Source organism: Euleptes europaea, chromosome 2, assembly GCF_029931775.1.
Source record: "Euleptes europaea isolate rEulEur1 chromosome 2, rEulEur1.hap1, whole genome shotgun sequence".
Lineage (NCBI taxonomy): Eukaryota > Metazoa > Chordata > Lepidosauria > Squamata > Sphaerodactylidae > Euleptes > Euleptes europaea.
In genome coordinates this window covers 54944858-54969890 of record NC_079313.1, presented here as the reverse complement: position 1 = coordinate 54969890, position 25033 = coordinate 54944858, and the positions used below count along the sequence as shown (strand labels likewise).

At 43.2% G+C, this 25033-nt stretch overlaps 1 protein-coding gene across 1 annotated transcript in view; it reads left to right on the top strand.

The window, feature by feature from the left end:
- The window catches only part of LOC130473225 (polyadenylate-binding protein 1-like), a 110215-nt gene extending 106718 nt beyond the window's left edge, over positions 1-3497 (top strand). The window contains exon 4 of the mRNA XM_056844752.1: positions 3068-3497. Coding sequence (XP_056700730.1) covers positions 3068-3408 — 341 coding nt within the window. The 3' untranslated portion in view covers positions 3409-3497. The remainder of the gene's footprint in view (positions 1-3067) is intronic.
- The last annotated feature ends 21536 nt before the right edge of the window (positions 3498-25033 follow it).

The window sequence follows — 25033 nt, the reverse complement described above, 5'->3', positions numbered from 1 at the left end:
GTTTAGATACAGAAATCTTCATTTGTATTTCATTTTTCTCTGCTTCCTGTAATGCCGTGACAAGTTTTTGTTCCAAGTTTTGTAAATCCCAAAGTATATTATTGGTATATTGTAGTTGGGTTTTCTTCCAGGCCGTATGTTTCTGTATCATAAATCCTCTTAGAACAGCTTTAACTGCATCCCAAACTATATTCAACGAAGTTTCCCCATTAAGATTAAATTCAAAGAAATCTTTAATTAAATCTGTAGTTCTTTTTGAATCTTGTTATCCTTTAAAAGTTTATCATTTAGTCACCATCTGAATGCTTGTTTATTGTTCCATTCAAATGTAACCGGGTTATGGTCAGAGAAAGTTCTTGGTATAATTTGGATTTTACGTAATTGCGTAAAAATGGATTTACTAGCCCATATCATATCTATTCTGGAGTGTGAGTCGTGTCTCGCTGAATAAAAAGTATATTCTTTAGCGGATGTATTCATTGTTCTCCAGATGTCTTGTAATTCCAGTTCTGAAGCCATGGTGAAGAAAGTTTTAGGCAAACATCCTTCATTTTTGTCTTTTGCATTTGATTTTTTATCCAAAGTTGGGCGGATAACACCATTGAAGTCGCCCATCAAAAGAATCTGGTCATTTGCATACTGAGAAATCAGTTCATGTAATTGTCCATAGAATTTAGCTTTTCCTTCGTTAGGTGCATATATTCCTACTATGATCATCTTTTGCCCCAATATTTTGGTCTTGATAATTACAATTCTCCCTTCATTGTCTTTGTACAATAGTTCAGGGCTTAGATTAGGATGAGCATATATCACTACTCCCTTTGTTTTTGTTTTAGCCGATGCAACAAATGCTTGTCCAAGCATTTGTCTATCTAGATATTTTTTGTGTTTTGTTGCTATATGGGTCTCTTGTAGACAAATTAAGGAGTATTTGTATTTCTGTAAATATTTAAAAATTCTAGCCCGTTTAGTTTTTTCATTTAGACCATTCACATTCCAAGAAATTACTTTTGCCATGATGTAGTAATTATTGAAGCAAAATATTCAGTCTATAACGCAGTGCCTCCTTCTGCTCCCTGTGGTTCTTCTTCTTCTTCCTCTTCCTTTTGTTCCAAAGTTAGTCCTTTGAGCTCTGTTTTATATTTCCTCAAAAATTTTCCCACATCTGATGGAGATGAAATTGTCATTTTCATTTCTTTGTAGGTAAAGGCGAAGCCTTGTGGCATAATCCAACGATATTTGATACCATTAGCTTTCAGAACAGACACAAATTCTTTGTAATTATTCCTCTGTGAAAGTAGATGTCTTGGTATATCCTTTAATAATATTAGAGGAGTATCTCCTGCTGAAACCGGGTTGTCATAGTGGATCTTCATGATCCTGTCCTTAATCCTAGTATCATAAAAAACAATCATGAGATCTCTTGGTTTAGTTCTTTTCATTCTAGCAGGTAATGGTATTCTATAAACTCTGTTGATGGCCTGATTTAATTCTTGTTCCTCTATTTGAAATAAGTACGACAGATTAGGGACTACAGCTTCTTTGTTATCTCCCATCATATCTGGAAAGTTGCGCAGACGAAGGTTGTTTCTCTTACTCTCATCTCCATCAGTGCTATCTGGTCTTTAACAGCTGTCTGGTAAGTTTGTATTGTTTCAATTTGCTTTTCTTGGCTTGCTAATTTTTTCTTTGTATCCTTGTGTTCTTCCATCACTTTCTCAACTGATGAGTCCATTGCTTGCATATCCATCTTCATAGTGTTCATTTGGGTCTTAACATCTTTAAGGTCTTCTGTAACCACGTCTAATTTTTGGTTAATAGCTTGAGATGCTTGGCCAAGATTTGTCATCATAGCAGTCAGCTGTGTCATCTGTGTAGACATCTATTCAAACTGTTTAGTTGTTGCCTCTGTTTGTTTGGCTAGCATATCTTGCAATTTCTTTTCCATGGTTGAGGTTTGTACCGCTTCTTTCAATTTTGTATAGGCAGGGCTATGTAATGAGCCAGAATGGGGTCGGGATGTAGACATTTACATTGGAAAAAGGCTGGTAAAATATATATCCTCTGGCAGGGCCCTCTAGTTGGTTGTTGATAGAGAGTGTTTCAATGATCAGCTTAGTAATTTTTCCGCATTAAAAAGACCCCTATTTCACTTTAAAACAGCATATTAAAGTTTTAAAATACCAACAAGTTTTGCTGGCCGCTCTAGGTCGGGTCAATCAGGAAGTATTCCGGAAGTTAACTTCGCCGTGGACCTTCTACCGCCTCTTCTCGATGGTTGTTTCCTTCAGGAACTATTTCTGTGTTACTCGAGTGCGACGTGTATCCGGTCCTGCGGCTTGCTTCCTGTTGTTGTATGCCCGATGATAGAGAGGGTGATATAGAGGGTCTTCCGGTTTGGGAAATCCCTTGCTGCAAACGTGGCAGGAGGACCCCTTTTTTCTTTTCTTTTTTTCCACCGGAAAGAAGAAATTTCACCCTCCCCTTCCCTCAAGGGTGCTTCTCATTGGTAGAGGTTTTAGTCCATCTTATGCACGTCCTTCAAACTGTTTGTTTTGGTTTAAGCTGATCAACTTGATAAGGCTCCTGCCTCTAATCCTGATGGATTTTCTGAGTCAAACTTATCCGAATCAATTAAGGGAGGGACAAGGGTACTGGAAATCTTCTCGTCTACCCCCCGGTTATTCAATAACATCAGTAAAAAACGAAGGGTTCTTGTGTACTCACTTGAGCCTCTAGCGGTGAGGTTCTTATCTTAAAATAGTCCTTATGATGTTTATAAGGTGGTGGAGGGGAGAGCCTTATGCCGAAGTTGCGTTTTGGCGATTTCTTCCCTTAGTGCCCTCGCAGGACCAGCGTCCAAAACTCCGGGGGACTTATGGAAGCTCCCTCGGAGTATTTGGGAGGTCAAACTGTGTTTGCGGGCTGCAGGGAGTTCCTGCTATCCGACCCACTTGCAAGGGTCGGGTTGGGGTGCATATAGCATCCCAAAAACAATGCAAACTTGGATTTCCCCCAGGACAACCTGGGGAAACGTGGCACTCGCCCCAACGGCACCACCGGAAGTCCCATCAACACCTTGATACTCAACCTCAGGTTACTAAGCAGCAGCCTGCTGCCCATTTGCAAACTGAGGAACCTTTGACTGCTTCCATGTTGAGTGCTGCCCCTCCACAAGAACAAAAGCAGATGCTAGGAGAATGGCGATTCCCTCTTAATCAAGCCACGCATCATCCTCTGGTGGATAAAATCACTGGTATGCTGTTAGAGCATGACAACTCTGAGCTTGAGTCTCCTGAATCTCTCCAATCGAAGGCTGATGAAGCTGTAGCCGTACTGCAAGCCCACCAAGCTAAAGAAGCTACCCACAAAGCAGTTAACAATCCAGCAATTGTTCCAAGTGTCTAATATGATCCAAGACTATGCACTATAACTTCACTTTACGGAAGAAAAATATCTAAACATGGAAAAACGATTAAATATTGAGGAAAACATTGCAAAAAAAGGAAAGGAAACGTTGAAGCTTATGTACAAGCAAATATATAAAAAAACATGTAGCTATAATTGGATTTAAATATTTTACACTGAAGGCAAACATGTTAAAAGTTCACTATGGCTGCAATTCTAAGAACACTTTTCTGTGAGTCTGCCCCACAGAATGGGATTTAATTCTTAGTAGACCTGCTTAAAGATTGCAGCCTACAATAATCAAAGCTACATTTTCCAGGCAAAAAAGAGCATTGTCGGGGGCATGGGGGGAGAAAGGTACCTTAGGTATCTTAGAACAGATTTCTGGGACTGGGTATACTGGAAGATGCTGTTAAATAGACCTTTAGGTTATTTGACCTTTCTGATTGCCCATCCAATATTCTAAAAGTGTGCTTGTTTTTCAGTTTAGAAGGCAGAAACATGCTCTATATGTACTGTTCAGATCCTGTTTGATTTATATAGTATCTGAAATATTGAACGGGAACTTCCTTTCACTGCAAATATGAGCAGAACAAGCATAAGATAAATAGCTCATTTGTTGAAGTTCAGGAGAAAATAGATTTGTCAGGAGGTTTAAGTGGAGCTGATAAATGTCGTTGGGGAGGGGGGAAATGAAAGAATGTTTTATCGGGTGATGAGTGTTTTACACTTGTTAGAATGGATATTTAGCCAATGTACAACCATTGCATATTGGCTTGAATGCCATATAAGTAATGTTAACAAGAAGATCTTATTAAAATGGGAGGGGGGTTTCAAGGAGATTGGTATAATTTGTAATTATTGATTCAGTATTTTTACCCTATTGCATTTCAAGAAACAACATGATCAGATTTAACAATAAGGTTTCTATTTTTAGTTCAACTTAAAAAAAAAAAAATCCAGGAGGTAGAGAAGGACAGAACTGGTGCTTTGAGGCTGTGGCTAGATGGTTAAGGCAGAAACAAGCTGAAGCAGAATCCAGATTAGGAAGGCTGATATTCTAGAGGGATTGCTGGGTGGAGTGAAGTTCTTTTTTTTTTCCAGAGCTGGTTAAAAGTTTGGAGATGTCTGCCTAGCTCTTTGAAAAGCAGAACTGCTTTCTATTAGCTGAATCTGATTTGCCAACTCTCTCATTATCTAGACTCAGCTAATCTGGCCATGCTTATCCATGCTTCTGTAACCTCACAGTTGGATTACTGCAACATGTTGTACATGGGGCTGACCTTAAAGACAACCCAGTAACTACAATTGGCCTAGAATGGCTAGCCGGACTACTGTCAGGGGCTAGCTTCCAGGAACATATGTTGCCCATTTTGAAACAGCTGCATTGTCTGCCAGTCTGTTTCTGAGTTCAATTCAAGGTGCTGGTTATGAACTTTGAAGCCTTTTACAACCTGGGACAGACATATTTGAAGAACCGTCTCTTTCCATTTGTCCCTCTGTGCTAACTACAGCCTTCAGGCAGCCATATGTTGGCTACCCCACCCCTAGGTGTGGCCCGTCTGGCATCAACTAGAGCCGGATCCTTTTCCATCATGGCTCCTGCTCTGTGAAATAAGCCCCCTGAAAGGGGGGGGGGCTCCTGAAAGATCTTCAGGAGGTGCTGCAAGGCTTGCCTGTTTGCCAGGGCTTTTATTCTAGTTTTAACTGGAAGTGATTTTAACTATTATTGTAACCTGCAAGGAAAGGCAGGATATACATGTTTTAATTAATTAATTAAAATCGATATCCAATGAGTTACGTTCCTCCCGATATTCACGGCACAGCATTCCCTACCTGGGACAGAAATTTCTGCCTAGTTTCAGTTTCTGAAGGAAAGATTTAAACAATTCTTCATACTCAATAAGTAATAAGCTATCCATGCAATGCAAATAACACTTTCCTGTGAGTAAGTCCCTTTGCATAGACCCAAGTAGGTTTCTGAGTAGCCCTGCTTAGGACTGCTCTCTAAGTATCTTTTTTGGGCCTTTTATACACGGGTTGTTTCCCTCGCAGTCACCCCCCCCACACACACACACACACACACACTACTTTAGGGCTTCATTTTAATTATGCATGTATTTTCCAACCTTCAGAAGTCTCCTCACTCTCCCCTCGCATTTTCCCCATGTTTTCAGGATGCTGTTTTACCCTGAGTTTAAAGTCTGCCTCGATCCCAAATCGAAAGCCAGTCCTGTGCCTACTTGTCACTTCGGGTTTTTCTCCCCATGCCCATTTTTGCTTCTCCCTCCGACGTGTCTATCCCCCTCATCCAACCCCTTCCCTTGAAGCCATTATTGAGTGCACTAGCAAGAGAAACCATGAGGCTGCTTATATGGTCAATTTCATATAAAGTGTGGATCAGTTTCAAATTGAACAGTTGAGAGAACACTGAAATAATCACAAACTATGGCTGCTTTTGGTCAGTTTCACAGCGAATGTGGGTCAGTTTCAGTTCTCTCAGGATGGAACAGAGCCGAGCTGATTTGCTGCCTTCCCCTTATGTGTGTCCTCTTATAGGCATGAAAGTTGTTGTTGTTGTTGTTTTGCAATTACAAAACTATCAATGGGATGATGAATGTCACAAATGACCATGCGAGTATTTTTATGTTCTTATGACCCCTGAATTGATTTACACACAACTTGGTGTGTGTGTTTGGGGGGGGGTTGTCTGGACCCTTCTCTGCTTTGGCAGTAAAATAGCCACTCGGTTCAGATCAACTGAAAGAATCCCACTGCTGTGCTGGTGGGGGCTGGTGACATATTTTTTTAAAAATGCACTACAGACAATTACCAATAGTATTTTCAGGGGGGAGAGACTCACATGTTCAGAAGTTCTGCATTTTTGCTGGGTATGCATAATTGATCACAAGGTACTATTGGAACTTTTTTGGGGCAAAAAGCCCCTGTGCATAGTGTTTTGAGAATTTGACTTCAAATACTGTGCAGTTAGAGAGCAGCAGATCCAACGGAAACAGACCATGCATAAAAGGCCTCAGTGTCAAAATAGCAGATTTAATTTAAACTGTGACGTCTTTTCAACCTTCCAAGCAATGGAATTAACACTTTTCTGGTGATAGGTTCCTGTGAGTTTAATAATAGGAAGAGCCAATAGGATAAAACTGGTCTTATGGGGAAGACACTCCATTTTATTTATTTACACCCCCTTTTCTCCCCGATGGAGACCCAAAATGGGTTACAACATTCTCCTCTCTTCCATTTTATCCTCCTAACTTCTTGAGGTAGGATAGCCTGACTGTGTGTGACTGGGCCAGGGTCACCCACCAAATTTACATGACAAAGTAAGGATTCAGACCTGAGTCTTCCAGATCCTAGTTGTCTGGAGTTGTCATCCTGAACTTGGGGCTGCAGCAGGGGACATTGTCAGGGGAGCACTGGGAGGAAGCAACCACAACAGGGCAACTGCAGGATGTAGCAATGGTGCCAGCAGCAGTGCCAGTGAATGTGAGCCTGGTACAGCAGCCTCCCAACCCACCAGAAGCCACCCGGCCCAGAGACCAGCTGCAGGAAGCAGTAGGGATGCTGCTGAAATCAGCGGCGGCAGCGGGGAGGCCAGAACCAGGGAGCTGACTCCCCGGAAGATACACAGGGAGGCAGAGCAGGACCCTGCCCCCTTGTGACCTTGGGCAGACCTCTGAAAGGTGGGAGCCCTGGCAATGACAGGAGGGGGTCAGAAGGGCCCAGCCCAACAGAGGCTATTGACAGCTTGGTCCGAGGCCTGCTTCCAGGAGGGGAGAGGAAAGGAGAAGAGGGTTGTCCCAAATTCCTTGGGCCCACACAAGACAGAAGCAGGAGTCTTTTGGAATAGGTGGAAGGCCAGGGTGATAGGGGTGGACACCCCATTGGATGTCCCATTGTCCTGACCCCAGCCGGGAGGTCTGGCTACTCCCCTGGGATAAGGAGATAGGGAGAGCCTGAGGACACCCCTCCTCCAGGGAACCCTTTTAGAGGTGAAACAGGGAGGAGCCAGGGAGAAAGAACCAGGCCACTCTTCAGACTATAGGGGAGAGCACCATGGCAGAAGAGGAGGAGCAGGGTACGAGTAACCCCCCTCCTCCTGGTAACTTAGGCTCTTCCATGGCCCTGCTGGGGGGGAAAGGAACACTGGACAGCGCTAAATCCCCAAACTCTGTCCCCATGACAAAAGAGATAGACAACAGACTGACCCTCTAACCACTATACCACTCTGGCCTCAGGGCCTATGTATCTGAGACAGATGTTCTGAGACAGGGCCTGTAAGAAGTGTCACAGAGTGTGTGGCCCAATATGGCCCAAGTAGGCTTGAGATTTTTACCAGTTCTGGAAAAAACAAGGGTAAACATCTATTTGGTGACCAAAAAAACAAGACAAGGCCATTTGAAAACAAGGATGAAATGGGGGGGGGGGGCTCATCAACCTCCAAAAAGAGGATTATCCTCTGAAAAAGAGGGCACCTGGCCACCCTACTAGAGTTCCTACCTTTCTTTCCAATAGAGCTTTTGTGTCTTTATATAAAGAGCAGAAAGTCTACAGGTAAAAATTTATATCTCCATTCCAGGAAAAAAGACTAAACTCCATGCAACTCTTAAAGGCCTGTCAAGAAAAAGGCAGCAACTGTAAGCAAACTGTAAGCAAAAAGTAATATTCCTCTCTTCAAAGGGTTCCCCTATTTTGTTGAACAAGCAAGAGAGAAATACAAGGAGTACTGAGGGAAGTGGAGGGCACCCAGTTGAGCATTCAGATTAGTCCTGCCAAATTGTGGGGGGGATCCCTGCCCCGAGGTCCCATTGCCTGCTGCTGCTCTAAGCAGTGGAGTTGTGGCAGGGGAACTCACCAGCATTGTGAGCATGATCACATCACTTCTGGGGGGAAAAAACCAGAAGCCTAGAGGTTCCTAGAGGTACTGTGGGTTAGAGCTGAACCTTAGGGATGCCAGCCTCCAGGTGAGACCTGGGGACCCCCTGGAATTACACCTCATATCCAGACTACAGAGATCAGTTCCCCTGGAGAAAATGGATGCTTTGGAGGGTGGACTCTATGGCATTGTAATCCAGTGAGGTCCCTGTCCACCCCAGGCTCTATCCCCAAATCTCCAGGAGATTCCCAACCTGGATCTAGTAACCCTATCCCCGCTGGTGGCCAGGGGGGATCTGACAATCCCAAAGCTGGTGAGATCTTATCTTGAAAGGGGTCCTCCTGGGGCTTTAATAGCAAGAATGCCGCAGTGTGATTCAGCAGCTGGGGCTTTTCTTGTCACAGCTCTGGAGTAACTCCAGGCGTGACCTGCTCATTTATTCATTTACCTAGGGGTAGGGAAGGTTTAAAGCTAGTGACTTGCCCAAGAAATCTTGAGTGGTTTACTGCTGGGAAGTCTTCCCAGCCTGACTCTACAAAGTCTATGGCATGTTGGCTGTGGCTGCTGGGTTATATTTCCAACAGGTTATCTGGGCTGAACAAATTGCTCATCTCCAGAGCTGAGTAATTTCCTTCCTTGTAGGAAATGTAATTCGTTGGCAATCCCAGAAACTCCCTCAATGCAATAGCAACCAAAAAGTATTCCCTATAGCAGACATGCACAAGGCCCCAGGCACAAGTTAAATCCTCTTTAAGCCTCACGTCAAGGGTTTTAAAGGAAGCTTAAATGCTGTATGGGGACTTGTAACCCTGATTTTCACCCTCGCTGAGTTCAGTCTGATGCAAATAATGTCATACACCAGCACAAGGCTAGGGCCATATGGCTTACCCATCTATTAATGACTCACTGAATATGGGGTTACTGGCCTAATTCCAGATATGCTGTAAATGAATGGGCTCCAAGTGATTTCATGAGAGAAGCAACCTGCTTATGCCACCTCTGAGTGAGTCCCATATAATAAAGCAGGGCTTTGAAGGGAAAGCATTGTGTTAGTAAAAAGGTGGCCAAGAAGATTTACACTAAACCGAAAGGTATTTCCTTTTGGATCGATCGTTTTCAGTTCATCCAAAGCAGGCCACAGAGACTTTAACCTAGTTAGAAAGGGCCCTTTCCTCCACCCTGCTCCACTTCCCTGTCTCTTTATTTATTTCTTTAAGCCATCAGTCATTAGGTTGAGACCAAAAATCACAGCAAGAGACTTGTAAAATAGTTTTTGGGGGAATCCTCAGGGGCATTTTTGTTTTTGGTCTTTTCATCAACCAAGCTGGTCTCTATCATAAGTCTTAGTTATAAGGAGGCTTTCAGGCAATTTCACACTGCTTTTCTCTGATGCAGCCCAAAAAACATGTAAACCCAGGGGATTAGTAAGCGATTTAGAGAGAAAATAGTGTAAAGTCATACCATGAATTGAACTAGTGCAGCTGGCTGGATGCACTTTTCCCCTGGTCTACTACAGTGAATGAAACCTATCTAAGTGGGTCCCCTCCCACGCTGCTGTTGTGCTGAATCCTTTGTGATATTGTGCACTAGAATTGCTCCATCTCGGAGGGCAGTCAACTCTTTAATGGCTTACAGTGTGCAAAGAGGCAGCCACTGCCTAGAAATTGAAGTTAAGCTCCCTTTTATCGCTCTTTGTTGACAACAGCAATTGGGCCGCACAAGTAAACAAACTGTTTGCTCAAGCGATGCTGGTTGGTAGTTCTTCTTTGATTAAATTACTGACATGCTATAATATCCTAAAATGGGAAATAAATTATGGCATTAACCAGGAGGTCAAACTTGAGTCCCTTTTAACAACAACCAACAAAATTATACCAATTACACTGCTTTACAGCTAGGCCAGGCTGATAATTAATGAGACTGCAAATCACAGACTTAATTTTGAGAGCCCATTTTCCCATTTATTTAATTTTGAACACAACCAGCTGTCCAGTGTCTGACCTAAACACATTTCTGTAGCTTTTTGGCTCATTCTAGCAAACGTAACCGTCTCGGAGCCATTCAGTTCAAGTTTTGCACTGAATTAAAAAAACACTAAATTTCTAAAATACACAACACATGAAGAGGACCTGAACACAAATTCACTTTGATTTTCAAATTCACTTTGATTGAGCTGCTGCTTAACCCATTAGTCTTCATCCACAGCTGAAACACTTCAGCATTTACAACTGCATTTGTCACAATCCCTTTTCATTTCTTCACTTCCTTTTCACCTTTTCTGTCTCCTCCATTATTGTAGTATTGTTAATCTGTTCCAGAAGTCTAATGGCATGTTAAAGTCTGACAACTATTGTGGAATAAGGCAATAGGCACAAGTTGTGAGGGGTGAGCTGTGGGCCTTGGCCAACTAGCCCCTCAGAGTCAGAAGTTCATAGTGGTTAGAGCAGAAGTGTCCGCGGGGAGGACTTTGTGGCTTGTGTGCTTGTTACAATTACTCTTCCTTGCTCAGCCCAGTAACACCACACATCTTTACCTAACCTCCAGGTAGTAGCAGGAGATCTCCTGCTATTATAACTAATCTCCAGCTGATAGAGATCGGTTAACCTGGAGAAAATGGCTGCCTTTGGCAACTGGACTCTATGGCGTTGAAGTCCCTCTCCCCCCCCAAACCCCGCCCTCCTCAGGCTCTGCCCCAAAAACCTCCCGCCGGTTGTGAGATGGGACCTGGCAACCCTACATTTATGTCTTATCTGGCCCTCATAACAATTAAGTTCAAGACCCCTGGAATAGAGTGTTGCACTAGAAACAAGGAGACCGGGGTTCAAACATCCACTTTGCCATGAAGCTCTCTGGGTGATTGTGGGACAGCCACTCTCTCTTAGCCAAAACTACTTCACAGGGTTGTTGTGATGTGTCCCACTCTGAGCAAGAATGACTGTGTTATTATCAAGAAGCAATATGTCTCTAGCTGTTTTCTCTTGTGGAATTGTAAGGAAAATTATGATAAAATTACATTTTGTTCTGTCAATATTTAATACCATTCAGTATGTGGTTTTGATGACTGGGTATTGATTTACACCTCCCACACATCTGTCTTAGGCTTTCTCACTGTAAAATTCCAAGGAGTTGTCCTGATAGAGAAGCAACCTGCTAAAACCACAATAAATATGTTAGTCTGGAGTGTGCCATCACACATTTTGCTGCCCCCCTCCCATTTTGAAATTTAGATTCTAATTTCACATGGCAGGCAGTTATTATTTTTGGGTTTAAATTACTCTATGAAGCACTATGTACAGTGATGGCTTTAGAAAACTAATAATAGTAACGATGACAATACCAGAGTCAAAGTAAAGCATGTGCAATGCTATTTGACCAATGTAGAAGACAATGATTCACACAGGTGCTACTGTGCATTCAAAGGTACTCGTGATGCTAGTGATCTCACATCACTGAGCAGAGACGATATCAAAGTAGTTGGTATGGTTATTTTAATTGGTTGCTTTCTGCATCTGAAGAACTTATTGTTTTCCAAGGCTTTCCATTTAGACTTTTCAGAAATAATAAACAGAGGCAAAGTGGGCAGTGTCGTGGTGCAAGCTACTCTGCAGAACACTGGCTTGACAAGAGATATAATCTGCTGAAGAATGGTCAGCCTGTGCTAAGCAGCTTCCATGCCCACATCGCCTCGAAAGCAAGAGACCCTGCACCCAAGTTTGACAATATAGAAGGGATCCCAACTGAAGCCCTCTTCAGTCTAGGGGTGTGTGCACTTCAAAAAAAATGCATAATAATTTTGGACCTGGATTTTGGGTAGGGCACTGTTTTTGTTATCCTGTTTTGTTTTGTTTTTTGGAAGCATTGTTACCAGTTCAGAACATTTTTCCAGGTTTTTTTCCCCCAGGTCCCAAATATCTAGGATTTTGTCATAACTCCCCCCCCAAGCAACAGGAGAGAGAAGTGAGATAGGGAAATAGAAGAAGCCAGCTCTAGATGTGCCATGCCGGCATTGTCCCCACTGGAGGGTTCTCCCTGCCACTGGCATTGGAGGCAGCAGAGCCTGCCCCACTGCTGAGAAATGGTGGGTCCCTAGACTCCCATGAGGCTTGGCTGCCACAGCAGACATTTCCTCCCCAGCCAGTGTGGGGGCATTTAAAAAAAAATAGTAAAATGAATATTAATTATGTCAGTATAACAGCATATCAATATGTGTACCTGGTTCTTTAAATTGTATTATGTATGTTTTAATTTTTCAGCCACCTTATGACCTTTGTGAGGTCAGAAAGGCAAGATGTAGATTTTGTAACTAAATAAAATAAATAAATTCCCAGCTTTCACTTTTTTTAAAAAAAGTAACCCTCTAGCTCCTTCTGTTGCAGAGATATAAAGTGAAAGGTATATCTTTGCAGGGGAAGGAGCAAGAAACTTTTTAAAAAAAGAAAACTGGAGCTTCAGGGAACCCAATATACATGTTGCTATTCTGTTATATACATGTTGTTATCCTGTTATCTTGTTGGGTCTTCCTTTTTTCCTGCTGCCCTCATGCTAGGAAAAGTTGAGGGCAGCAGGAAAAGAGGAAGACCCAACAAGAGATGGATTGACTCAATAAAGGAAGCCACAGCCTTCAGTTTGCAAGATCTGAGCAAGGCTGTCAAAGATAGGACATTTTGGAGGACTTTCATTCATAGGGTCGCCATGAGTCGGAAGCGACTTGACGGCACTTAACCACACACATCCTGTTATATTGAGATAATGCTATTCAATTCCTGGTGTTTTTTTGAAAGCTCCTTATGGTGGGGAAAGAAATGGGCGCTGCGACGGTAAGCTTCACTGGAGTCCAGAAGCAGCCAGCCCCCTGGCCATTTTCCGGCTGATGGGGTGGGCTCTGCTGCCTCCAATGCCAGCAATGGGGACAAGACTCCAACAAGGACAATACTTGCATGGAAACTCTGTGGCGAGTTTGTCCCTTTCCCTTTTCAAATTTAAAGGGCCATAGGTGAAGGCCAGGTCTACCTGACCGTCAGCTGTTAGTTGGCTTTCCGAGGGAAGAGAGATACTGGCAATGAACAGGTCTTTCCCCAGCCAACTCCCTCTCTTTTTCTAACCAATCTGGCACTTCCTTGAAACTCTGAATCACTTCTGAAATTCTGGGAACTGATTTTTGTTACTGCAAATGCAGTAGTAGGTTGATGATCCATTGCAGTGTTCATTATTGCCTTCTGCCAACTAACAGTTTGGGTATATGGGGTGGGGATGATAAACTGGGCTGTGTCTCCTTAGATCTGAAATAGTGTTATAATCCAGTTCAAACTATGTGCACACAAGGCCCAGTGGAATAGCTATTATTCAGCGTGGTGTAGTGGTTAAGAGCAGTGGTTTGGAGCGGTGGACTCTAATCTGGAGAATCTGGTTTGATTCCCCACTCCTCCACATGAGCGGTGGACGCTAATCTGGTGAACCAGTTTGGTTTCCCAACTCCTACACATAAAGCCAGCTGGGTGACCTTGGGCTATGCACAACTCTCTTAGAGCTCTCTCAGCCCCACCTTCCTCTCAGGAAGGGGAGGGGAAGGGAAGGTGATTGTAAAGTGGTAGAGAAAGTCGGCATATAAAAACCAACTCTGCTTCTTATGAAGGAACCTGTTTCATATCTGTAGAGGCAGTTATAGAGATAACTAATATCTAGTTTCAACATATCTTTTTTCTTTCCACAGAGAGAAATAAATATTGCACTGTAGCTCACTTCTGTTCTGTATTAGAGTGTAAGATTTTTCATGTATAGTTCTCTATGGTTTGATAGGTTTTATTATATGCAGTCAATATGCAGCATTGTGATCTAGGATTTTTCTTCAGATGAAGTATAGTTGTTTTCATATCTCATTGCTGTGTCCTAATGTAGGTTTGATTGAAATGGTATCTGAACCAGTATAGCTGCATTATAAACCAATCTGTTATTTATCATTTATGCATTTTGTATGTTCATTGATATAGTGTGTACACTTGTGAATTTCATGTGCTCCACTTCGTACTTTTGACTTTTCTTCTGCATAACTGTTAACCCACCAAATGGAAAGCAAGCCACCAGTCATGCCAGATGCCCAACAAAATGCTATATAATTCCATGGAAAGCAACAAAATCAAAGTTCATTTCCCTCCCTGGGGTGGATGACCAGATATGGTTGGTGGCGCGTGCTGGGTTTGATGGGTGACAAATAGCACATCCCTGAAAACTTTGTTTGAGGAATGGAAATCTCTCCAGTATAGCTAAGTTGGAACTGGGCTTAAGACAGTCTTTTCAACTAATGCTGGGAGAGGCTTTCTCAACAGAAAAGCATCTTACAGTCAGCACAGGGGTGTCATAAAGATTAATTTGCTAATATGAGCACAGCATTTTAAAGATATTATGGGGGGGGGGAGAAAGTCACTCCAGAGAGGAGTGCCGCAGAAAGGGTGCTAAATGAATAAAGTAATGTCTTACATTGTTAAGGGTTTATTATGATTGCCACCTCCATCTGGGGAAAAGTGGTTAAATACAGAGAAAGAGATGTGAGTATCAAATTATATTTAAGTGGATCTATTTTTGAGATTACTCGTCAGCATGATTAAAGTGATAATAATTCTATTTATCATTAATGCATTTTGGGGAACGAAAGAAAAAAAACGCTTTTAAAAATGGCTTGATATGCTATGACATGCGCACAGCTTCCTAAAAACCAATCTGTGGACCTTGTCTCCCAAGTGCAGTTGCAGAAGACTTTAAGATCTTGCAGGTGGAGCTTTATTTCGTGTTGTCTTGAAAAGTGGGAATTGTTTCTCCGGTAACAGGCATGGCACCATCGCTTCAGCCAAGCAGGTGGAGCTACAGAGAAGTACTTGCTTATTTTCCTGCTATTTGAGCAGTTTTCTTTTCTTTTATTAAAATCATTTTATTAATCATGCGATCTTTGATACTTTTAATAGCACAACCCAATGGTTTGAAACGTGTTGGGCCTACTGTTATTTGACTGTAGAACAAAAGCAGTGCTATGGAAAATGTTCAGGAAATGAGCAAGGACTTCTAAATCTAAATAAGGCAGAGAAGACGCTAATGAATGAGCGGAAGGGACACTTAGTGCTACATCTGTTTGGCTGCAAAAGAAGCTATGCTAAATTAATCTCAGCTTTGAATTTTGATTCAGACTATACATAGGATTGGGTGTTTCCTGTGGCAAGGGGGAAAGGGAAACTGTAGGGGCAACAGGTGACTCAGATACTTGCTGTGCGTTGAAGAAAACTGGTCAGAGAATGAGGGCAAGTAATACCACTTCTCAAACCAGAGAAAGGATTTTAAAGAGTCCCCCCACCCCCAGAAGTAATATTCAAAAGATGATTCCCTGTCTGCAGTTTGAATTGATTCAGATCAAGAATTCTGTCAATTGTCTTTTTGTGTCTGTGAATATGTATAGAATGGCTGTCAGACATTTCTAAGAAGCAGCATCGATTTTATAGCTGCTTCAGATAGTAACTGGTGGGATGTTTCACTTGTGATGTTTATCTCAATCCAACAGGATGCTTGGTTGGTAGCAGGATGAGCCTGAAAATGTACTTATCATTTGTCACCTCCCAAATGTCTCCACAATCCATTATGAAGGCTGTGTTTGCTTAAAAGAAATTCCAACAAAAAACAATCTTCACTAATTAACCTAAATTCTGCAACAGGATGAAACAATCTGAATAAATTATGGTAAACGAAGACATTTTGTGTGCTTTCTCTGATATTTCATAAAGAGTCTGCAATGTTGACTATTTTGCCTATTTAGCCTGGGAGGAGAAAGGTGCTTTACAGAACTATCCGCTCCCCACTGGAAATCTAATGAGCAACTTCTCCAATTTCTCTGGACATTATCCACCCAAAAACTCAAACATATTTTCACAGTCAAGTGGGTTAGAAATTGTGCTTTTTAAAAACCAAAATTTGAAGTGGTATCCTGCAGCCGGTTTCATATGCTGTGGCTTTGTTGTGTTCTCACTGAGCATACACAGTGCTGCCCACAGATTTAATACTTCCATAGAGGAATAAACCCTGCCCTCCCTTGTCTTATCTGGTGTCTGGGTCAAGTTTAGTGCAAAAAACAGGTAGGATACTTGACACACAGGAATTTTATCATTGTAGCAAAGAAGAGAACAATGTGTTCCTCTTTCTTTCTTAGAAATCTTGAAAACACAGCAGTGAGATCACTTAGGAAGTGCAACTTTAGTTCATTTAATTAGCTGCACAGGATACAGTCAGCAAAAGCCCTCTATAATGCTAAATTGCAATGGCAAGGGGACTTCAGCATGGATCTGAGGAGCCATTGTAGTGGTTAGAGTATTGGATAGGACTGGAAAGACCCAGGTTTAAATCCATGACTTGCTATGAAACTCACTGGATGATCATGGGCCAGTCACTATCTCAGTCGAATGTACCTCATTTAAGAACATAAGAAAGGTCATGATGGATCAGACCAAGTTCCATCAAGTCCAGAAGTCTGTTCACACAGTGGCCAACCAGGTGCCTCTAGGAAGCCCACAAACAAGACAACTGCAGCAACATTAAGTTATGCATCATGACCAGTATCCATTTTTACTAGTGGACATGAATACCCCTCTCCTCCATGAACATGTTCCCTCTTAAAGCCTTCCAAGTTGGCAGCCATCACAACATCCTGGGGGAGGGAGTTCCACAATTTAACTATGTGTTGTGTGAAGAAATACTTCTTTTTATCTGTTTTGAACCTCTCATCCTCCAGCTTCAGCAGATGATCCCGCGTTCTAGTATTATGAGAGAGGGAGAAAACTCCCTGTCCACTCTCTCCATACCATGCATCATTTTGTAGACCTTTATCATGTCTCCCCTTAATCACCTTCTTTCCAAGCTAAACAGCCCTAAGCATTTTAACCGCTTGTGATTAACAAGGGGTTAATCTTCAGCGAAAGCTGAGAGGCCAAGAGTGGGTGGAGCAAAAAAGCTGACATTCTGAGCTGTGAGAGACAGAGGGGATTCTGAGCTTGAAGAGATCCTTTTGGAGCTCTTCACACTCCAATTTGGTTTTAACCACCCTAAATAATTTGATGTCATCTGCAAACTTGGCCAGCTCACTGTTCACACCCAACTCTAGGTCACTGATGAACAGGTTGAAAAGCACCAGTCCCAACACAGATCCCTGAGGGACCCCACTGCTCACATTCCTGATTTGTGAGAACTGACCATTGATTCCTACTCTCTGCTTCCTATTTTGCCATCTCTCAATCCATAAGAGGACTTGTCCTCTTATCCCATGACTATAAAGTTTACTTAGCAGCCTTTGGTGGGGGACTTTATTTAGTTAATATGAGGGTAGTTAAAGTCTTCCATTATTACTACTTCATCACATTTGCATGCTTCACTAATTTCATTCTCCATTTCTAGATCACCCTGAGCCTTTTAGTCAGAGGGCCGATAGAACATCCTCAGTACTAAATTACCTTTGGGGCCTGGAATCTTCATCCACAAGCATTCTGTGGATGAGGCTGCCCTTTTTATGGTTTCTAGTTTATTAGACACTATGCCTTCCTACATATACATAGCAACACTCCTTCCAATATGCCCTTCCTTGTCATTTCTGTACAGTTCATAATCAGGGATGACCGTATCCCACTGGTTCTCTCCCCTCCACCAGGTTTCTGTAATGCTCACTATATCTATGTTTTTCCTTAAAACCAAGCACTCTAAGTCCCCCATTTTTGCTTGGAGGCTTCTTGTATTAGCATACTGTCTCTCTCTTTCGATTTGCCTGGCATGTGCCTTTGGGCATCCTTAAGTGGCTATTCTGCTTTACTTTACCATCCCCTTTCATGTCTACCGCATTCCTGTGTCGGTAATCAGAAGCAGTTTTCCCTTTATATATCTCTCTGCCTGCTTCCTTGTGCCATTTTGAAAGCAGAGCTTAGCTCCATCACCCTCCCTGGAGTAGCAGAAGAGGGAGTGGCCACTCCTCTTCAGCCACTCTGCATATTCTCCTTTTGAGCTGGAGAAAAACTCCCCCCCCCCCACTCAGCCAAGGAACGACATGAATCCTGTTTGGAATGAGCACAATGTCATGTAAATACTCCCCTTTAATTCAAGATCATCCTGCTTTCCACGCGGCAAAAAAATCTTTATGCAGAAGCAACCTATGTCAATATTACCATGATGACAATTATTCTGTACAATGTACCTAATGTTGTGCTAGATTCTATGCATCTCCCCTACAATGGCATACAATGTGACAAAGTGTGTTATTTTTGCAGGGCCATGTTTGAACATGGACAACTTATGTTTAATTATACCTGCATTTAATCTTCCCATTTCCCAATGGCAACCGTTCTGGAATTATTGACATAGAAAAGTCTGCAATAATTAATCTGAAATCCTCGATAAATGCACACTTACTAACTGGAACACAACAAGCTGGGCATGGGACTAATGAATTATTTGAAGATAACCAGCAAAAACTCAGCAGTCCATCATATGAGCCATAATCTCTCAAGCCAATTGGGACATTGTACTGTTATGGATTCTGTGTTGTCATGACAAAGCGATACAGTTCTGCATACTTTTATTCTTTCCTCCTAGGGCTTTCTGGAAAGAAAAAAACATATGATTCAGCTTTCCTTAGTGCAGAACTGCTGCTTCATCTGATTGGAGGGGTTTTTGTAGTTAAAGGTTTTTTTGGTAGTTCTTCTGGGAGTTCAGTTAAAAATCTCATTCATTAGCATAAGCACACAGAAACTGTGTTCTAAACACCTTTTTTAATGAGCTGTTTAAAAAGTCATACCAATTTGTCTCTATCAACACATATATTCTTAAATAATATCCAGAAAACTGAGCTGCCTCTATACGAAATAAGAATTAGCAGGTTAATTAGAGATCTAGATGCTTTGTTCCTATCTTTACCCATTTCTTTAACCAGATAGGACAACTCTGAAGGCCTACTGGAGGCTGCAGATCCCCCCCAAGGGAAAAATGGAAATGCTGCCAATCCCATTCCTCACTTCTGTGAAGGAAAAAAGCAAAAAAAAGAAGAAGAAAAAGACCACAACAAGGAAGCATGGCAAATGCAAAATTTTCAGCAGAAAGCCAAATTGTTTTGATTGTCAGTCAGTCACTGTTAAGTAGGAAAGTGAAATGAATGCGTACAAGTTTTCTTATTTTTTCCTCCCACAGGAATCAGTTGAGAGAACTGAGCCTGCACTGAGAGGGATCTACATCAGGGGTCTGTAGAATTGAATCCCTTGGTCCAATTCACCTGAAACATGGAAGATTAGAGGGAGTAGTATGGCCCATGCAAATTTGGTGCCGTTGCCATTATAAACCGCTGCTCCGGACCCGCCAATAGATTCTCCATTAAAAGTCGTGGTCCTGAAGCTCCAGAATTCAAAAGACCACACAGAGTTGAATCCCAAGCCACTAATGTCCCACACAACCATAAATAGTTACAGAAAGAAATAAAAATAACCGGAACCCCAGGTACAAAAGTATAACAATTTTTGTCTTGGTACAGAACCCTAACCAGACTGGCAGTGACCTTAGCTTTCCTTATCCATGTTTATCCATTGTTATATTGCAGGCTAGCACCAAGTGTGACGGTCTCGCAAGCAGGCACAGCAGCTGCTCAGGTGCTCAATGAACCCCCTGCCTAAGTCTGAAAAACAGGAGAACTGTTAAGATCCTGGCAGACTACAAAACATGGCAGATTAGCTTGGTGAGTCACACATTGCACAGGCCTACTACAGGGCACTCTGTTCTGAAACATGTTACTAGAAGGCCAGGGGAGGTAAAATCCAGAGACTTGGACGCACTTAAAGTGCTGGGTCCATTATGTTGATTCCCCCCACCCCAATTTCCACATAGTATAAACATTTGTCTGTGTAAAAGTTTGCCTAGTTCTCTAGGGCATTCGTATTGGATAGGATGTGTGGGAGGAATTATATGCATATTGTTGTTCATTTTGTATTTCCCGTGGTGTCTGTTGTTGCATATGATTTTAGCACAGTGGGCAAACAATACTGTTAGAACAGAACGTCTCACTGGTGCCACCCCTTAATTTGTTGATCGCTGTTTGGAGTTTGTCTTCATAGCTGATGTTTGATTTTGTGCTACTGAGGGAACCTTTGTAATTGTTGGCTATTATTAGTGCATTTGCGGCTTGGCTCACCCAGACCTCACTTAAATAAACAAGCACGGTGCAAGTTGTGCAAGTTGTGCAAGTAACAACACACATTTTCTGCAAGTCTACCACTATCCACCATGCTCATCAGACACTCTGTCATGACCTTTGCACAGCCCCTTGTTAATCTGATCAGGTAGGTAAGCAACATGGTACTTATGTACATTTGACCATTTCCCTTCTGCACAATTTCCTGATCTAAATTGCCATCCACCCAACCCAAGGGCATAAACTATGGGGGGGGGCAGCAGGGTTCAAGCCCCCCCCCTGGATTTTCCAGCAGGGTAATGCCCACCCCCCAGCTATCAAGCCCTCCAGCCTTTCTCAGCAGGGGAAATTTCCCCCTTCCCCCAGGCTGCCAGGTAGTATCATAGAAGTGCTCGGGCTGTCAGGCTCTCAAGACCAGTCAGTCTTGTTGGTCCTGTTCCTAGGAGGCACAGGGCTGATTTTGTTTGTTTGTTGTAGTAAAGTTAAGAGGGGACCTTCAGTTGACAATGTTGTTTGTGAAGAAACAATAGAGAGAAAGAGCATGGAAGGGGGAAGGGAAAGATCAATCCATCTAACAATCAGGTGCCTTGGTGGTTGTACAGAAGTACCGTATATACTCGTGTATAAGCCGAGTTTTTCAGCCCAAAAAAAGGGCTGAAAAAGCCGAACTCGGCTTATACCTTGGGTCAATATGGTAGAGGGGGGAGGGAGGAGGGAGGAGGAAGGGGAGAACTTACCACCGCCACCGCCGCCGGGCCCGCGCGCCTTTTCCCAGCCGGGAGCGGCCTCCAAAACACTCGTGCGGCCGCAGGGAGGCCGCGCCCCCCCCTGCCGGCCCGCACCGCTTCCCGCCGCCGGGAGCAGCCTGGGGGGGGCCTCCTGCGGCTGCAGGAAGGCCGCCCCTGCCAGGCCCGCACCACTTTTCGCTGCCAGGAGCCCGGTCAGGTAAGCCTGCGGGGGGAAGGGGTTATAAACCGACCCTCGGCTTATACGCGGGTGCCTAATTTCCCCCCATTTTGGGGAGAAATTAGGCACCTCAGCTTATACGCGGGTCGGCTTATACACGGGTATATACGGTATGTATTTCCTGTAGCCTGCAGCACAAAATCTGATGTAAGTACAGCTAGATTCAAGTCCAGTAGCACCTAGGGTTGCCAGGTCCCTCTTCGCCACAGACAGGAGGTTTTGGGGGTGGAGCCTGAGGAGGGTGGAGTTTGTGGAGGGGAGGGACTTCAGTGCCATAGAGTTCAATTGCCAAAGCAGCCATTTTCTCCAGGTGAACTGATCTCTATCGGCTAGAGATCAGTTGTAATAGCAGATCTTTTTTGGGGGGAAGGAAATCTTCTCTCACGGTAAGCCAATTACAGAGCAGCATTTAAAGGGGTGGAACTTGATTTGAGCTTGGGAGACTGCTTTTCTGTATTTATGGTTCGATTAGCACACAATTTCATTACTGATCCTTCAAGCCAATGCAGTTTCCCCCAACCTGGGTTACTTTAATGTGCAATGAACCCAGGTCCAAGCAGAGAGATCCAGCCCATGCATAAAAGACCTATGACATCTTTCCTCTCCTCTTATAGAGTCCTCTTTCTTTGACTGAGATTCAGACTGACTGGGGGGGAATCATATTTTTAAAACCACATGATTAATTGTTGTTGGCATATGGTTTTTGGAAATATAAATAATTTCATATTGAAGTAATGTAATGAAGGTCTTTATTAGCCTGCTCTGTAATTGGTTTACCATGAGAGATTTCCTTCCCCCCAAACCCAACTGCAGCATAAAAAAGCATTTTAAGAACAAAAAACAAAAAATGGAGCAATCTGAAAGAAGGGGAGGGGGAGAAATCCAAGCCTCATTTTTTAAAAAGCCTTTCTTTTGCTCAGAAAGAGCTCCGAGGTAGCAGGAAGCACTTGAATCCCCACCTCTTTACACACTGCTTCATGATTGGCTGTGAGAGAAGCCAATCTTCTGTGTTTCCCCCTAATGCAGTATGCATGTTCTGTGACTCTGGAATGAGCCAGGATCAACAGTTTAATTCAGGCCAGAAGAGGAATGGGAAAAGCCGGGTTCGTTTTGCTTCGAAACAGCATTGATCTTCCAAGGAATAAGATAGCGTGCATACTGAAAAATTTGACCCTGGCTGAAACAGGGAATAAAGGAGACTAAAGTGACCATGCATAAATGATCATAGATTACCAAGTACGGCCCTGGACCAGATTCAGCCCTGTGCCTCCCTCCAGGGAAATTGAGAAATCTGTGCCCCTGACCCAAGCTGCCATTTGTACCGGGGGCAGTGGGGAGGGATAAAAAATAGGCATTTACATCTCCCTTCCCTCCCCAGGCAGGCGTAGAAAACTGCATCTTGAGGAAGGGTGCTACTTCCTTAATAAAAACAAAAGTTGGAGGATTAATCTGCCAGTGTAGTGGTGAAGACACTGGTGCCATCACACTGGTGCTCTAATACAGCATGGCACATGTGAAATTTTTACAGTGGGATCTTTTTAAGTCCATTGAAGTTGATGGGCTTAGAAGGGTGTAAATTAGGTCTGCCAGGTCTCCTGCTATATTGGAAGCCCCTGACCCCTGCCACCACTTGATAGGGCTGTGGGGAGGGGAATCACTGTTGCTCCAATGGTGCAATGTCACTTCCAACATGAAGACTGCCACAGAGTTTCAGTGGAATCCCTGATGTGATGACATCACTTCCAGGATTGTGCCAGAAGTGATGTCACACCATCAAAGTGACAGAAATTTGCATTTCCCCACCCCTGTACCACCCAATATTTGCCAGCACTCAGCAGGCAACCCTACTATAAATATCAGGATTCATATTCTCAAGATCAGGTGCACACAGTAGTTTCTGTAAGACAAAGATAGCCTTTTTTGGTTGCTAATGTTTAGAAGGATCCAGTTATTTTTCTGTATGTGTTTTGTTCTATGCATCATTCCTATCCATGACTCAAGCCTCTGTAATCTCAACACTATACTCTTGCAACAAGCTCTACCAGTTTAGTCATTCATAACTGAAACTAAGCTGAAATGGGATGTCTTGGTGGCTAGGCAAGTTGTCCTTTTACTACTACATAATGACAGTATCTCCTCTAGGTTTCTCTGGTTTCAAAGGTGGAGTTTTAAAAATGAGAGGTTGCTTTCCACCCAGTATTTTCATACCTGGTATCAGCAGAGACACCTCAAGGCCTATTAGCCTTCTCAGTATCATCAGCAAGTTGTGTGCTGGACATTTCTTCAGCAAGTTGTATGCTGGTCTATAACTGTTTTTAATAAAGATTGGTTGATTGACACCTCAGGTGAAATTGTTATTTAGTAGCATTTGGTACAGGAAGGGGACTTATCAGCTGATAATTCCCTTTCTTCCTTTCTTTGTTCCTGAGAGGGCAATCCACAAAGGGGGATCCAAAACTGCTCTGGAGGCAGCGTGACCCTAGTGGGCAGCATAACTGCCACTTACGCCGGCATAAGGGGCAAGAACACTAGGCATCAACCCAGGCAAGAACACCAGGCCATCTTAAGGCACATACACTGGCGCAGAGGAAAACACACCGGTGTCTGGGTGTCGCTGGTCCCCGCCGCCAGCACAGCTTTCCTGAAAGGGGAGGCGTTCCCAGGGCATTCCTGGGGGAGGAGCTGCAGTTAGGGAGTTTCCTCCCCCCTTTTGGCCCGGGAAAGCCTTGTGCTGCAACAGTGCTGCAGCATCTTTATTTGGTGGTGCAGCCCTGTTGAAGGCAATAGAGGATTTACCTCTTTTTCTCTATTTTTATTTTTACAAAAGCCTTTTTTGCCTCCCTCACTTCTTCCAATTATCCCTTTTATTTTGTTATTTACTTCATTTATACTCCAACTTTCTCCCCCAATGGGATCCAAAGCATAACCTACAACAGTTGTTCTCCTTCTCCATTTTATCTTCCCAACAACTAGGGTTACCAGCTCCAGGTTGGGAAATACCTAGAGATTTTGGGGGTGGAGCCTGAGGAAGCTGCAGTTGGGTGAGGGGAGGGACTTCAATCGGATATAATACCATAGAATCCACCATCCAAAGTGGCCATTTTCTCTAGGGGAACTGATCTCTGTCACCTGGAGATCAGTTATAGTAGCGGAAGATCTCCAGCCACCGCCTGGAGGTTGACAACCCTACCAACAACCCTGTGAATTAGGTTAGACTGTCAGTGGCAGAGTGGGGATTCAAACCTGGGTCTCCAAATCCTAGTCCAGCATTCTAACCACTACACCATGCTGGCTGTCATCTTTTGTTTGGTGTAATTAATTTTATTTCTTTATTTTTTCCATTTTATCCCACCCTTTCTACAAGGAACTCAGGATATGCAACATGGTTCTCCCCTTCTACATTCAGTTCTCACAACAACCATGCATGGTTTGTCACTTGTTATATGTCATTGCTCATTTATCTTCCCCCACAGCCCAAGGTGCTATCTGATACCATCAGCTTCACCCTGCATCATTTTATCATTTCAAACCAGTATGACATTCTGCACAGGAGGAAAATGAATCAGAATCCTCTG